Raw genomic sequence first — 16,334 nt, 5'->3', positions numbered from 1 at the left:
AGAAAAGTGGATAAGAAACCTTCAGATCATGGAGGCTCCTTGTATTTCTGTCTCCCTCAAGAAGTCCCCTGGCTTTGGGACCCACTCCACTCTCTAGCCTCTTCTCTTCCCATTCCCGTCAGCTTCCCTCCCTTACTCTCAGTCATTTCTTCTCTGGGAGCCTCCGGCTTGGCTTTTATCTCCCCTTCTCAAGCCTTCGCCTCAAAGAGACCAAGCCCTGTCTCAGTCAACAGTACATAGAGCAAGATCAGCCCCTTAGCTCACCCCATCCCTAGGTCAGCCCTTCCTGCCCGTGATCTCGATCTCTCTGCAGGTATCGTGTGCCTGGTGGTCACCATCATGTACTGGTCTGGCTGGGAGATGGGGGCTGTGGAGGCTATCTCTCTGTCTATCCTTGTTGGCTCTTCTGTGGATTACTGCGTCCATCTGGTGGAAGGGTACCTGCTGGCTGGAGAGAACCTCCCCCTCCACCCAGCTGAGGTGAGAGCCTGGATGCCCCACCCCATTCATTGGGCATCAGATCCCAGGATCCACCATTGGACCCCCAGCCTCCCTCTAGCTGGACTCAGTGCTCCAGATGACTAAGATCACTTTTATAGCAATCTTCCTAGTGATAAACCTGGAGACCCCAACTAGGCAACAGGCCAACACACAATGGTTGCCATGGTTAACGGTTGCCAACAATATCCAAGCCTTTAATGCTATAAGATCTCATGATTCCCCCACTAAAGTGGGATTTCGTGGCTATCTCTGCTGTCATCGGACTCCCCCTTGCCACTTCTTTCCCCACAATGGGACTCCATAGCCAACTCTCTTGGCATCAGGCTCCCCCTTACTGCCTCTATCCTCCAGTCCCCCCACTTTTTTCCTCCATTACTTTACCATTGTCTCTTGGAATGAATCCCCCATCAGTTGGATTGATGCCTTCTGGTGTCCCTGTTGATCAGACTGGCAAAAGGGATAGTACAGAAGATCTCAAAGCCCCACTAATGGCTTCCCTTCTCCCTAAATTAGAGTAGTGGTAGTCATAATAATTATTATGAGAATAATGTTATTGTTATTCGGTCTTTTTGTACCTTCATTTGGGATTTTCTGGACAAAAATACTGGAGTAGTTTACTGTTTCCTTCTCAAGTTCATTTGACAGATAAGAAAACTGAGGCAAACAGGGCTAAGTGACTTGCCCAAGGTCAGATGGTTAAGTGTCTGAGATTGGATTTGAACTCAGGTCTTTCTGTCTCCAGGCCCAGCACTCTAACCTCTACACTACCTAAGTGCCTAATGATAATAAGTCACGTTTATATTGTACTTCAGAGTTTACAAAATGCCTATCCATGGACGATTTTGCCAGGAAAATTGTCCCATTATTGTTATACCCATTTTGCAGATGCAGAAACTAAGACCTATAGAGGGGCAATGTCTTGCCCAAGGTCATGTGGCTAGCAAGTGTCATAACTGGGACTCGAACTCCTGTGTCTTGACTACTAGTCCAATGAGATTCCTATTATACTACGTGAATGAAGTATGGGTGTGGCTAAAAGGAAACAATGAATTGTCTTCTGGATGAATATTTATGAAGGGCCTCTGTAGTGCCTAGCAATGAGCTTGGAGACAATCAAGGATAGAGAACAGGCTGAGAACATGCATGGAAACCTGTCTTTCACAAAGACTCTCACTGAGTTCCTGGGAAAATTCCCTTGCCTTTTTTGTTCTGGGTTCTAGGCTTTATATTAAGAACTCTGGAGAATTCTGGGTCTATTTCAGTTTGAGTGTTTTGCTTTAAAGCTCTTTATTCCATTTCAATTGTAACAGGATCTCCTCCACTTTTCCATCATGCTTCCTACCTCCTAAGACCTGTGTGCTTAGCACAGTTCCTGGCACATAGCAGGAATTTAACACATGCGACTTCACTGACTGACAGCAAATAGAATCAGATCTGGGAAACATATAGGAATATAGAGAAGCAAGCAGTCAATTGACATTTATGAAGTACTATGTGCCAGGCATTGTGCTAAACCCCGAGACTGCAAAGAGAGGCAAACTGCCAGAGGGAAGGCACTAGCAGTGGGGTAAGCTGAGTTTTGAAGGAGTCAGGGAAGTTAGGAAGAAGAGATGGGCAAGGAGAGCATTCCAGGCATAGGGTAAAGTCAGTATAAAGGCATGGAAATGAGAGATGGAGAGTCATACATGAGGAACATCAAGAAGGTCAATGCAACTGGGTCAAAGACCCAATGGATGGGAGCTAAGTGGAAGACTAGAAAGGTTTTCCCCAGCTGACTTAAATCATAGAATGATAGACCATGGACCTGGAAGGAACTCTCAACTCTCTCACTATAACGCATAAGGAAACTGAGGCATAGAAGGGGAGAAAGGACTTGTCTAAAGTCCCGTATATAGAGTTAGTTAGCTTGAACCTCTGTTTCATGGGGTTAAGGCTCTTTCCCCAACACCAATGAGATGGGTAGGAAGGGAGCAAGTAACCAGCAGAGATCTGAGATAGATCCATGGGGTCATGATGAGTCAAACATGATAGGACAAATATACAACACAACAACACATTGTGTGTATGTGAGTTCATGGACCCCCAGGCTAAGACTCCCTGCTCTAAATTTGACTCTACGATATAGCCAAGTTATCAGATTGCATCACCAGAGGAATTTTCTGCACTAAGAATCCCCATCACTCCTGAAGCTAAGGCTGGATCTTCATCAGTGCTTCATATCTTTGACTTACTGGCGATCATCACTCTCTCACTTTCTGTCTCTTGTCTCCTTCTGTCTCTGTTCTCTCTCTCTCTCTCTCTCTCTCTCTCTCTCTCTCTCTCTCCCTCTCTCTCTCTCTCTTTCGCTCTCTCTCTCTGTCTTTTTCTTTTTTGTGATTTCATTTAATTAATTAATTTAGAATATTTCCCCATGGTTACAAAATTCATGTTCTTTCCTTCTTGCAAAAGTTAGAAGGGTGACCTTAGATACTTCCTATCTGTGTGACCCTGAGCAAGTCATTTCACCACCATTGCCTAGCCCTTATCACTCTTCCACCTTGGAATCAATACACAGTATTGATTCTAAGATGGGAGGTAAGGGTTTTAAAAAAAGTTAGAAGGGATCTGAGGTCATCTGGCCCAAATCCCTCATTTTATAGGGGAGAAAACAGCCGATGAAAGTTGTTCAAGGTCACACAGGTGGTAAGTGGAATTTGAACTCAGATCTTATGACTCCACTCTGTGGACCAATCTAAAAAATGCACTCAGCCTCATTTATCCAGTCATACCAACCTCACCTCACTGGTTGTTGACTGACCAGAAGATCCTGAGAAATTACAAGTTTTAAAACACTCCAGGCATATTTCTGTAAGGTCTTCTGACCTTGATGAGCTTCCTTATTCCCCAAATAGAAGGCTCTGTCTCCTCTCACATATATAGCACAACTTTTGTGAATTCAAATCCAGCCTCAGACACTTCCTACCTATATGATCTTGGTCAAGTCACTTTGCCTTATTTGCCTCAATTTCCCCATCTGTAAAATGAGCTGGAAAAGGAAAATGGAAAATCCCCCAGTATCTCTTCCAAGAAAACCCCACAAAGGGCCACAAAGAGTCAGACATGACTGAAATGACTGAACAATAACAATCACCACCTATAAGTACTTCACGTTTATTGCTTCTCATATATACTGTAAAAAGATACAGGATTGCCTGGTAGATTGAGTCAGGAAGACCTGGGCTCATGTCCCACCCCTGACACATATGGCTTGTATGATGCTGAGCAAATTGCTTGACTTCTGTGTCCTTGGAGAGCGGGTACTCATTAGCCTTAGTAGAGACAGAGACAGTTCCCTGTGTCTGTTGAAATCAAAGATCTGATCTCTTCCCCTCATAAAAAATAAATGTATCCTGAGATGCCAGAGACAGCATAACATAGTAGACATCAGTCTTGGAATCAGGAAGACCAGGATTTGACATCTACTAGCTGTCATGAACAGAGGTGAGACATGTAACTACTCTAAGGCTTAGGAGACCTTGAAAGATATCTACTAGGTTATAGATAAGGCTGGACCTTCATTAGTGTTTCATATCTTTGACTTACTGGCGATCATCACTCTCTCACTTTCTATGTCTCTTGTCTTCTTCTGACTCTGTTCTCTCTCTCTCTCTCTCTCTCTGTCTCTCTCTCTGTGTGTGTGTCTCTCTCTCCCTCTCTCTCTCTCTCTCTCTCTCTCTCTCTCTCTCTCTCTCTCTCTCTCTCTCTCTCTCTCTCTGTGTGTGTGTGTGTGTGTGTGTGTTTGTGTGTCTGTCTGTCTGTCTGTCTTTCTATGTGTCTTTTTCGTTTTTTAAAATTTTATTAATTAGTTGATTTAGGATATTTTCCATGTTTACAAGATTCATGCTCTTTCCTTTCCCTTCCACCAATCCCCTCCCGTAGCTGACACACAATTTCATTGGGTTTTATATGTATCATTGGTCAAAACCTATTTCCATATTATTGATAATTGCACCAGGGTGATTGTTTAAAATCTACATCCCCAATCATATCTCCATCGACCCATGTGATCAAGCAGTTGTTTTCCTTCTGGGTTTCCACTCCCACAGTTCTTCCTCTAGATGTGAATAGTGTTCTTTCTCATAAGTCCCTCAGAATTGTCCTGGATCATTGCATTGCTGCTAGTAGAAAAGCCCATTATGTTCGATTGTGCCACAGTGTATCAGTCTCTGTGTACACTGTTCTCCTGGTTCTCTTCCTTTCACTCTGCATCAATTCCAGGAGTATTCAGTTATGTGTCTTTTTCTAATGCTTTTCTTTTTTCTGTTTCTCTATCTCTGTCTCTCTTCCTCTTTGCCACTCTCTATCACTCTATGTCTCTCTTGATGTTTCTTTTTGCTTCTGACTGTGTCTTTGTCCCTGTGTCCTTTTTCTCTGTTCCTCGCACAAGCAGCAGGGTACATACATCTCCTTACCTTACAAATACACATGGGGGCAGCTGGGTGACTCAGTGGATTGAGAGCCAGGCCTAGAGATGGGAGGTCCTGAGTTCAAATCTGGACTCAGACACTTCCTGTCTGGGTGACCCTGGGCAAGTCACTTAACCCCCATTGCCTATTCCTTACCACTCTTCTGCCTTGGAACCAATACAGAGTATTGATTATAAGATAGAAGGTGAGGGTTTTAAAAAATTAAAATGAACACACAGAGATATTTCACATGTATATTTATACTCATACATATGTATATATGTATATACACATATATACACAGATACATTCCATGATGCTCTGTATACTCAGGTTTATTGCATATACTTATTCCATTGAGGTGGAGGGGAACTGGTCCTCCATATTCAGAGTAGCATTGAGGGGTAGGTAGGAGAGTCTGGCCTGGCCCCCATTGTGGGGACTATTACTGGAGATAAGTAACACCCCCCCCCCAACGAGCCCTCGTCAGTATCTCCCAGAAGTGGTGCAGAGGAGGGATGCTGATCTAGTTGTCTGTCCATCCGGAAGTCCTCTCTATCCCTCCACTCACACTGATGCCCTGTGGCTGTCCCCGTGGGACTGAGGTCATTCACAGTCCACCATTCATAGGATCTGCTTCTCAGGCAAAGTCTTCACCTGCACCGTGGAATCCAAATGGTCCCCAGTGAAAAGAGTGATTGTTGTCTTTGGAGACCTAAAACTGGAGTTTAAACCCTTACGACTTCCCACCTGCGTAGCTTTGGACAGGACAATTAACCTCTGGCTTAACTTCATCTATAACATAAGGCTGGATAATGCTCTTTTAGCCATATGATCCTATGAGCTCAGAAGTCAGGACATCCCAGAGGTACTAGGTTCTCTCCGTCTCTTTTGTCTCCTAACAGGACCCCAGTGCCCAGCGCCAGTGGAGGACCCTGGAGGCTGTCCGGCATGTGGGTGTGGCCATTGTCTCAAGTGCTGTCACCACAGTCATAGCCACGGTGCCCCTGTTCTTCTGCATCATTGCTCCCTTTGCTAAGTTTGGGAAGATCGTCGCACTCAACACAGGGGTCTCTATTCTCTACACTCTTACAGTCAGCACAGCCCTGTTGGGTATAATGGCACCCAGTTCCTTCACCCGAAGCAGGACTTCCTTTCTTAAAGCCCTTGGGGCTGTACTCTTGACTGGTTGCCTGGGTCTGGGTATCTGTCTCCTGCTTCTAAGAAATGGATACAAGATCCCCCTACCCAGTGGGACCAACCTCTAGTCCTGGGACATCCACTACCTTTTCTTTCCTTTATTCTGACTATTTTTTGAAGTGGGACCTTTTTTGTAAACCTTTTGCCTGAAGGAAAAACTGGGAGGGTGGGAGTTGGGTCAGAAGGAAGGGAGGAGACCACAGGGGCAGGGGAAGCATGGGAAAGGGAGTCTGATTTTTGACTCCAGAGGCACTTTATGGCCTAGTAGGTCACTGAACTCTTTATTTCCTTGGTCCCCAGACTGAGCAGTGTCCAACACACACCAGAGGAAGGGCCCAAGGCCCCTCTCACTGCCTAGGGACAGAACTGAGCACAGTGGAAAATGGGGACCAAGTTGATAGATGGCGGCCACTACCCAGCAGTGACCTCTCCTGGCTGGATGCCTCAGACTATACTCTTGATCTTTCACAGAGGTTGGAAAGGGCCAGCCCCTTCAGGCTCCTGAGCCATTAGGGTGAGAGTGGCACTCTAACTGTTCACCCTTCTCCCTATTTTTTTAAAAGAGCACTGCAGAGACAGGGGAACAGGAAGGTGGGGATCTCCCTTTTTTGCTCCCTATCCAAGACACTGTCCCTTCTATCCCCACCACAGGTTGCCCCCTTTTCCTAAAGGTTTCCTGACTCTACATAAGAGAGGGGTCCACAGGGCCCTTCCCAGGTTGCATGCTATCTTTCTTCTTTCCATCCTCCCCAGTGTCTCCACAAGAGCCCTGTCTGCTGGTTCCATGACCTGATCACGACCCTCCTCAGATCGTACCCTTTCCTGGAGCCGAGTCCAGAACCCACCCAGGCTCATTGCCCTCTGCTTCCTTCCTCTGTGCCCATCCACAGGGCCTAAGCTGGAGATAGCTTTGGAAGGAGGGGGTTAGAAAACAATGGACATTACAGGGGAGAGATGAAGGCCCACCCACCCACCCCCTCAGATCAGATGGTTTTTATTAAAGCAAAATGGAACTGCCGACCAGTATCATTAACAAGTACATTTTAAGCATCAGTGACTCCATCATTTTCTTAAAATGGAGATAATTAACTGTGCAAGCAGTGCTCAGCCACCCAGCCCAAAGGGAAGGGGGCAGGAAACTCTTTGAGAGAGGGACTAGGACTGGTTCTGCCAACCAGAGCCAACCCAAATGGGAAATCTGCTTTCAAAGGAATGTCTTAGAAATGGAAACACAAAGCATATGTTGTCAAATTTAGAGCTAAAAGAAACCTTTCATTTCAAAGGGCTCATTTTATAGATGAGCAAACTGAGATCCAAAGAGACAGCGATTTGTTGGAGGACACAGTTATGGAGCCAGCACTTGAACACAGTTTGTCAAACATATAGCTCTCTTTGCCCTACAACATCATTTTTAGGATCCTCAAAGGGACTCCAGAAGCCACCTAGTCCAACTTGCCCCCTTTTATTGATGAAGAACCTGAGGCTTAGAGGAGGAAGGACATAAAGTGACTTGCCCAAGGTCACATAGATAGCAAGCATCCAAGACAGAGCCTAAAGCCCATATTCTGTCCACTATACATCACCACTTCCAGAGACATAGGATGGCAGAAATTGAATTCGAAGCATTTTAGTTCAATTCGACAGTCACTTATCAAGCCACTATTATATGCCAGGCCCTACAGTGCTAAGTCTTACGGCTGTAAAGACAAAGCAGTCTTGTCTTTGGTTGGGAAGTAGGGTGAGGGACAACATATGCTTAGAAAAGTAAATATGAAATATACATAAGACAGAAAGAGTACAGTGAGGCAGGAAAGGGACCTGGATTAGAATTCTATCTCTGATGTATACTGGTTGTATGACCCTGGGCAAGTCACTTAGCTTCTTATGCCTTCAGCCATTGCTTAAAACTATAAATTGCATTGATTGAGGGAGTTTCCTTACCTGCGGCATCTCCTTTACCAGTGAAATCTCAGACCCAGTCCCAGTGCAATTAGCAAATCAGGAAAGGCTTCTTATTGGAGGTGGTACTTGAGCTGAGCTTTGAAGGGGATCATGGGACCCAAGACTTTCTGTTGAGGAAGGAGGACATTCCAGACATGGGGAACAATCAATTCAAAGGCATGGAGGTGGGACATAAAATGTAATGCCCTGAAAAACATCAAGAATTCAAGGGTGGCTAGATCATAAATTGGGTCGCTAGGTGGTGCTATAGTGAATAGAGTGCCAGGCCTGGAGGCAGGGATTCAAATTTGACCCCAAACACTTCTTAGTCATGTGACCCTGGCAAGTCAGTTAACCTTTTTGGCCTCAGTTTCCTCAACTGGAAAGTGAGCTGGAAAAGAAAATGGAAAACTACTCCAGTATCTTTGCCAAGAAAACCTCAAATGGGGTCACAAAGTTTTGGACATGATTGAAATGACTAAACACAGATTGTTGAGGGAAGAGTGCAAAATCAGACTGAAAAGAAAGATTGGAATCAGATTTTAAAAGGGCTGAGTAATAAGTAAAGAATCCTGAACAATGGCATCAGGAACCCCTATAGATTCTTGATTCAGGGTAAAAGAAGATAGGTTGCTCTCATTTTACAGGTAAAGAAACTGAGGCTCAAGGTAAAAGAAGATGGGTCTATGTATTTAGAGGATTACCTAGTCAGATCTTTGCCCAAAAAATGTCACTTTAGCAAATGCCAGCTTGATACTGCTTCTTCTATTTAAGTTGCTCCAGACTTGTGTCAGTCTACAACATCTTGTGATTTTCAAGTGGTTGTCTAGCCCTTCTCTCATTGGATTGATCACCTTTGGGCATCGTACCCATTAAATCTGCCCTACCCATAAAAATCTACCTATTAGATGCAGCTAGATGGCTGCTCAAGAGATCTGAGTTCAAATCTGAACTCAAAAAACATTTATTAGCTGTGTGACTGTGAACAAGTCACAACCTCTGCCTCAGTTTCCTCAACTTTGAATGGAGATAACAATATTTCTTAACAGAATTATGAAGTTCAAATGAGATAATATTCATAAAGCACTTAGCACAGTGCCTGTATATAGTATGCATTAATAAATGCTATTCTCTTCCCTTTTCCTCCTACTCATTCAAATGAAAACTACAGTAACAGAGTTTGGAGACTAACAGGGGATGGAGGGCAGGGTTTAGTGCAGACCAAATCAAGAAATAATTTACCTCTTCAGTGATCCTAAGGAGGCAGTGTTGGTAAAATGCAAGGAGAGCTGGATTTAACATTAGAGGTTCAGTTGTTTTTCAGTCATGTCTGACTTTTGTGACCCCACTTAAGGGTTTCTTTGCAGAAATCCTGGAGTAGTTTACTTCTCCTTGGCATCAGGAGAGCTTCGTTCAAATCCCAACTCTACCACTCACTGTTTGTATGTCTTTAAGCCAATCATTTCCACCCTCTATGCCTTGGTTTCCTCTTCTGTAAAATGACATGGTTGGACTAGATGATTGTTAAGATCCCTTCCAGCTATACTCATAAGCACTAAAAGAAATGTTATTAGAGTAGCAAATCAGAAACCCCATTTTAGTGATGGATAAAGACAAGATGTTCGCTATAGTTATGGGGAACTCCCAGGTGAAGAAATTCCATCTCCCAATGTGCCTTCTCTCTCATGTAGCCACTTGAAGAGTCACCTAGGGCAACTGAAAGTCTAAGTGACTTTCCAGAGTCACACAGCCAATAAGTGTCAGAGGCAGGACTTGAACACAGGTCAACTTTGGATGGATGACTTGCCAACCGATATCATGTTGCCATCTTCTTTTTAAAGATGGCCATCTAGGAAATTCCTGGGATGAATGTCATGATCCCCAAAATGTTCTAGAGTAGGGGAAGTGGGAGCAAGAGGAAGTGCCAACTGCTGTTGGCACTAAAGTAAGTCTGGGAGAGGGTAGGTGTCCTTGAGAATCATCTTATAATGAATCTTCTCTCCTCTGACTCCTGCTTTCCCCCATCTAACACAGCTAGACCATTAAGGCTTGCAAAGTACTTCATAGGGATTAACTCAACAACCGTATGAAATAGGAGCCCTTATTATTTGCACTTTACAAAGAAGGCAACTGAGACTCAGGGAGGTTAAATTACCTGCCCAAAGAGGTATTGAGGTGGCACAGTAAACAAAGCACTAAGCCTGGAGTTGGGAGGACCTAGGTTCTAATCCTGCCTTGGACACTTAATAGCTGCATGACCCTAGGCAAGTCACATTCCCCTGTGCCTAGCCCTTGCCCTTCTGTTTTAGAGTTGTTAGTAAGATAGGAAGCAATGTGTTTGTTTGTTTTTTAATTACATGCCCTGGGTGGCGCAGTGATTAAGTGTCCAACACAGGATTGGATCCCTATGCAGCACAGTCGCACCAAAGCTCCAGAATCACACTCCTTCATTCCCATCCCAGAGAAGGCTGCTTCGCTGGCAGACTATATACTCAGCCAGCTGGATATCCAAATGGTTAGAGCACGCTGCTAACCATCCAGCAGATTTGAGCTATTACATGAACCACCAGTTTGGATATCTTTGCTATCAATCACAAAGGGGACCAAGCAAAAAAAAAATGTAAGTGACTCAGTTAGTAAGTGACTTATCCCCACAGGCAGAGACAAACCTGCCCATGTGTAGGTCAGTGATGCCCCACTCATTCCACTCTCCTCCTACCCCCACAGCTGACTCAGTCCTCCCACCTGCTCCTCAGCATCTTTGTGGTGGGCAGATGGAGGGAACTGGCCAGATTGGGAACGATGTTGTTTTCCTTTCACATTCAATCATCTTGCTGAATCATGTCCCACTCCCTGCCGAGAGCTCAGCCTTCCCCAGCCAGAAGGCCCCTGGGCTCCTTTAGTGACTGGGTGCCTTTGTGAGAGAACAAACTCACTCCATACCCACTGGGCCTTTCTATTGGTCAGTTGTTGCTCAGTCATTTTCAATTCTGCCTGACTCTTCCTGACCCCATTTGGGGTTTTCTTGGCAGATCCTAGAGTGGTTTGCCATTTCCTTCTCCAGCTCAGTTCACAAAGGAGGAAAGTGAAGAAAACAGGGTGAAGTGACTTGTCCAGGGTCACACAGCCAGTAGGTGTCTGGAGCTGAATTTGAACTCAGAAATATGACTCCAAGCCTGGCACTCTGTCCACTGCACTCTATCCATGTAACTACCCCATTTGAAGAGCTGCTCCCTTTTTAATATGGAACATAGTATATTAGTTGGTGTAACCAGAAACTGTTCTGGGTCTGGCTTTGGTTTTCTCTTCTGTAAAATGAGGGAATAGGAACTCGAAGATCCTTCCTACATCTAACTTGACAATCCTTTCATTCTACTTCCTCTTTCTTCTATGGCCTTGGGCAAGTGATTGCACTTCCTTGAGCCTCAGTTTCCTCATCTCTCAAGTGAAGAGGTTAAACCAGATGATGATAATATAAATTCCAGACTAAGAAAGGAACCAATCATAGGCATTGAAGAGTGAGTCAGAAGGAAGAGTCAAAGATACCTAACTCCCAGTGCTGAGGAAAGGGAGCAAGGAATGGAAATATCGAATTTTAGAATTAGTTCCAAAGAACCCCAAAGGCCAGCTTGTCTAAGCCACACATTCCTCAGAGAGAGTAGGAAAAGCCAAGGAAAGATGAAGCCATACAAAACACTCGGGGAGGAGCAAACAGTGGCTCAGTGGATAGAGAACCAGACCTGAAGATGGGAGGTCCTGGGTTCAAATCGGACCTCAGACACTTCCCAGCTGTGTGACCCTGGACAAGTCACTTGACCCCCATTGCCTAGCCCTTACCACTCTTCTGCCTTGGAGCCAATACACAGTATGGATTCCAAGATGGAATGTAAGGGTTTAAAAAAAGAAAGAGAGAAAATGGAGCCAGGGGCTGGCTAGTCCTGCCACCTAAGCTACCATCTTCTAACCCCCCCCCCACAACCTGGGCTTCAGTGCCTAGGGAAAGACCTTTGTGCTTAGAGACCCAGCTGTCAAAAATATTATGAAGAGCTCAGCATCCTGGACCATCCCTCCTAGGGCAATGGAAGGAGATTGATGGGGGAGAAACAGGGAGGGGGAGAGGGGAATGAAGGAATCCATCAAAGTGAAGTGACAAATTAGATGCTTAAGGAAGTGGAACTCCTTTACCTGAATCCTTGTCTCAAAACTGCCTGGGACCATGATATTAAGAGTGGGAATATTTGCATTGCATTTGCATGTCATTTGCATGCTATTAACTAAAGTCCAGTTGAAGAGAAACCCATAGCTCACCGGGTGCTTGTTTGCTTCTTCCCCAAAATCCAGTCTTGCCTTCCTGCCATTTGCCAGAATGTAGGGTAGGAGGTGGATGGTTTTAGTGATTTCCCTGGAATAGCCAGGAAATGCTAGGTTGGGCTCCTTCTAGGTGAAGTTAGTATTCATCGGGAAGTTAGCAATATGCATGCCAACTTTTCTGTGGATCTAGGCTGCTGCCAAGTGCCACGATAGGGCTTATTGTAACCCCCCCAAGTTTGTTGCTTAGTCATTTGTCAGGTGTGTCAGACTCTTTATGACCCATTTGGAGTTTTCTTTAAAAAGATACCCAATGGATTGAGAGCCAGTCCTAGAGACAGGGGGGTCCTAGGTTCAAAAATGGCCTCAGACACTTCCCAGCTGTGTGACCCTGGGCAAGTCACTTGACCCCCATTGCCTAACCCTTACCACTCTTCTGCCTTGGAACCAATACACAGTATTGATTCTAAGATGGAAGGTAAGGGTTTCTAAAATAAATAAATAAAAATAATTTTTAAAAAATTAAAAAATAAAAAGATACTCAAGTGATTTGCCATTTCCTTATCCATCCTATTTTACAGATGAGGAAACTGAGGCAAACAGGGTTAAGTGACTTTCCCAGAGTCACCCAGCTAGTAAGTGTCAGAGGCTGGATTTGAACTCAGGAAGAGGAGTCTTCCTGACTCCAGGTCTGGAACTCTATCCAAGGTGAGTCCTCAAAGTGATCTGAGCCAACTGTCTCTTTTTACAGATTAGGAAACTGAGGCTCCTTGAGGTTTCAGTGTTATATACTGCTGTTAATTCACTGAAAAACTATGGGCAAGTCCCTCACTCTCTTTGGGCCTCAGCCCAAAAGCAGAACTAATTTTAGGCATGAATAGAAGAGGAAAGGAAAATATTTTGGGACTAAAGGTACCTTTTCATCATGCGGATTGCTTTTTACTGGGTCTATGTATAAAGCCAAGGTCAAGGTTCACACCCCAGCTTTGCTGCCTTCTACCTGTGTGACCATGGGCCTTGGTTTTCTCTTCTGTAAAATGAGGAGGTTGCATTAAATTATCTCTAAGGTCCCTTCCAGCTCAGAATCTCTGATCCGAATCTGTGTATGATCCTTTGTCAAACAGACTGCATTGCTCTCATGGGGAGAGGAAGTTGAGTGCTCATTTGATGCCAACAGACAGCCATGGAGGTCAGGGCCAAACTCCAGGCTGGGCTTCCTCTCAATCAGAGGACCTCCTTCATCCTGTGCCTCCACTTCAAGATGTGCCCCAGCAGGGAACAGGGCTGCCCTTTGGAGAGAAGACGCTGACACCCAGGGCAAAAATCTTAATGCTTATTTACCACCAATGCCCAGTTTGCAGTCTTAATGAGTCTTCACCCAACTTTAATGAAATGGCATTCATTACCAGCAGACAGGGCTCCCAATGGGGAAGGAGGTACGGGCTGACAGAAGGCATCAGAGCAAAGAGGAGTGACAAGGAAATAAGTGGGGAGAGGAAGTCAACATCCTGGCAATCATGACCCTCTACCCTCCCCTCCTTCCTTTCCTCTGCCAATCCCTTAGAGCTGGGGTGCATTAGACCATACAGGCTCATAGCTCTAGGACTCACAGGAACCTTAGAGACCATCTAGTCCAAACCCCTCATTTTACAGATGAGGCAACTGAGGCTCAAGGAAGTGAACAGATTTGTTTGAGGTCTCCCAAGCAGTAAATAGACTCCCTGAGCCTATGGGCTCCAGTAAGCTTCTAAAAATGACAGGGATGGGATTTGAACTCATGTCCTCTGACTCCAGAGCTAGCCCTTCCTACTGTCCCATACCATCTGTGGCATTCTTGAATTCCAGGGAGCTAGTTCTGCTGGGTGGGCTTCCCCGCCATCATCCCATATATCAAATGATTCTGGGCTAAGTATTCCCTTTGGACTTGGTTTCTGAAATAGAGTTAAGCAGGGCCACCCCTGTGTTGGGACACTTGCCAAAGTCAGGCCTGTCTGTAGACTTTCTCTCTTTGAATAACTGAGGCTAAAAAATAATAATCTAGAAGAACAGGTGAGGAGATGAAAAGATAGAGCAGCTGGTCCAGTTTTAGGGGACCAGCCAGATGGGAAGTGTGGTTGTCGGTGGCTTTTTCTTGCTTCTCACATATGCATACATTATTTCTCCAACCTTCCTTTGGCTTCATTCTCCAATAGTCCTCCAGTTCATAAAATGGGGTTCATTCCTCTCTCTCCAACTTTATTTTCTTCTCTCTCCTTTCTCAAATAAATTCAATTTCGAAAACCATTTATTTGGTATTATTTACTAAGCACTTACTATGTGCTCTGTCCTTGGTGTTGAAGGTACAAAGGTCTGCCCTCAAGGAGCTTATATTCTAATAGAGTTGGGGTGGGGACAATGCAGGAGGTACACAGATGAGTAAATGCAAAGCATGAATACACAATGAAAGATAGAGTACTTGAGTCCTGTTTACCTGAACTGAACTTTGGAGGAGACCAGGAGTTCTAGGAGGTAAGAGTAAGGAGGGAGGGCATTCCAGAAATGGGGCACAGCTGGGGCAAAGGTACAACGTGGGAGCTGGAATTCTGAATTTAGAGAGCAACTGGTAGGCTAGCTAAGCTGGAATATAGAGTTTGTGAGGGAGACTGACATGAGATAGAATATAAAAAGGTGGATTGGAACAACACTATGAAGTCCTCCACCTAGGTTTCACTCACTCACTCACTCATTCATTCATTCAACAAGGATCAATTAAGTGCCTGTTGATGTGCTATTACACAGGCATTATGCTAAATGTTGGAGATACAAAGACCAAAGAAAAAATGTCCTCTTCCTTTCCTCTTTCCCAACTCTCTCTCCCAAGCCCAATTTATATTCCTTGTTCTAAGGCTCTTCCCACCTCTGATATTCTGTGTTCTAAGGTAATTTGGCTATTCTATTGTCTAAGATTTCTCTGAATTCTCATCTATTATGTTCTAAGTCTTCTTCCAGCTCTGACATTCTCTGTTCTGAGGTCTCTCCCAGCTCTGACATTCTCTGTTCTGAGGTCTCTCCCAGCTCTGACATTCTGTTCTAAGGTCTCTCCCAGCTCTGACATTCTCTGTTCTAAGGTCTCTCCCAGCTCTGACATTCTCTGTTCTAAGGTCTCTCTCAGCTCTGACATTCTCTGTTCTAAGGTCTCTCCCAGCTCTGACATTCTCTGTTCTAAGCTCTCTCCCAGCTCTGACATTCTCTGTTCTAAGTTCTCTCCCAGCTCTGACAGTCTCTGTTCTAAGCTCTCTCCCAGCTCTGACATTCTGTGTTCTAAGGTCCTTCCTACCTCTGATATTCTCTGTTCTAAGGTACTTTTTGGCTATTCTATTACCTAAGATTTCTGGGAATCCTCACAAATTATATTCTAAAGTCCCTCCTAGCTTCATTGTTCTGTGTTCTAAGATCCTCTCAGCTCAGACATTTTGTGTTCTAAGGGCCCTCCAATTATTTCCATTCTACATTCTAAAGCTTCTCCGATATGCTGACATTCTGTAACTGCATGACAAACCATAGGACGGCCAGTTTTTTCACCAAATCCAAAAGTCTCCTTCCATCAGTCAGCCATCTATCAAAATCTCATTTGTTCCTCACAAGCACTTACCTGGGAGAGACACCCCAACTGTAACCTCCATCGTCCCCCACCCTGTCCCCTCTTCAAGATCTCCAGGAGCGGGTTGCTATTAGACACACCAGGTGCGTATCACAACCCCGCCAAAAGCCAACAGGAAAGTGAGCATCTTCCTTTCTGCTGAGTCCATGATTTTATTATCTCTGCCTCGGAGCAGATGTCTGCAAGCCTGTTGGCTAATTGTCAGAAAAAGCAGCTTAGTCTCAACTGGACTGAAGCTCAAATCATTGTATTTGGCAGTCATCCTCCAGCAGTTACATCGGACATGTCTTAACGATCCC

At 44.8% G+C, this 16,334-nt stretch overlaps 1 protein-coding gene and 1 long non-coding RNA gene across 4 annotated transcripts in view; one reads left to right on the top strand and one right to left on the bottom strand.

Moving 5' to 3' along the window:
* The window catches only part of LOC103102011 (uncharacterized), a 52,457-nt gene extending 41,500 nt beyond the window's left edge, over nt 1-10,957 (bottom strand). For 2 of the 3 annotated variants that reach the window (XR_466424.3, XR_008911569.1), the window contains exons 1-2: nt 10,833-10,957; nt 8,088-8,215 (exon numbers count right to left, since the gene is read on the bottom strand). This is a non-coding gene — a long non-coding RNA (uncharacterized LOC103102011). Of the gene's footprint in view, nt 1-264; nt 949-8,087; nt 8,216-10,832 lie in introns of all 3 variants that reach the window. The other variant, XR_008911568.1, reaches the window with a different exon arrangement.
* The window catches only part of DISP3 (dispatched RND transporter family member 3), a 93,267-nt gene extending 78,589 nt beyond the window's left edge, over nt 1-14,678 (top strand). Inside the window, exons 20-21 of the mRNA XM_001371695.4 lie at nt 314-480; nt 5,852-14,678. Coding sequence (XP_001371732.2) covers nt 314-480; nt 5,852-6,214 — 530 coding nt within the window. The 3' untranslated portion in view covers nt 6,215-14,678. The remainder of the gene's footprint in view (nt 1-313; nt 481-5,851) is intronic.
* Nucleotides 14,679-16,334: the final 1,656 nt, after the last annotated feature.

Source organism: Monodelphis domestica, chromosome 4 (genome assembly GCF_027887165.1).
Source record: "Monodelphis domestica isolate mMonDom1 chromosome 4, mMonDom1.pri, whole genome shotgun sequence".
NCBI classification, from domain to species: domain Eukaryota; kingdom Metazoa; phylum Chordata; class Mammalia; order Didelphimorphia; family Didelphidae; genus Monodelphis; species Monodelphis domestica.
The sequence above is the reverse complement of the archived record's forward strand: the minus strand, read 5'-3'. Positions and strand labels throughout refer to the sequence as shown.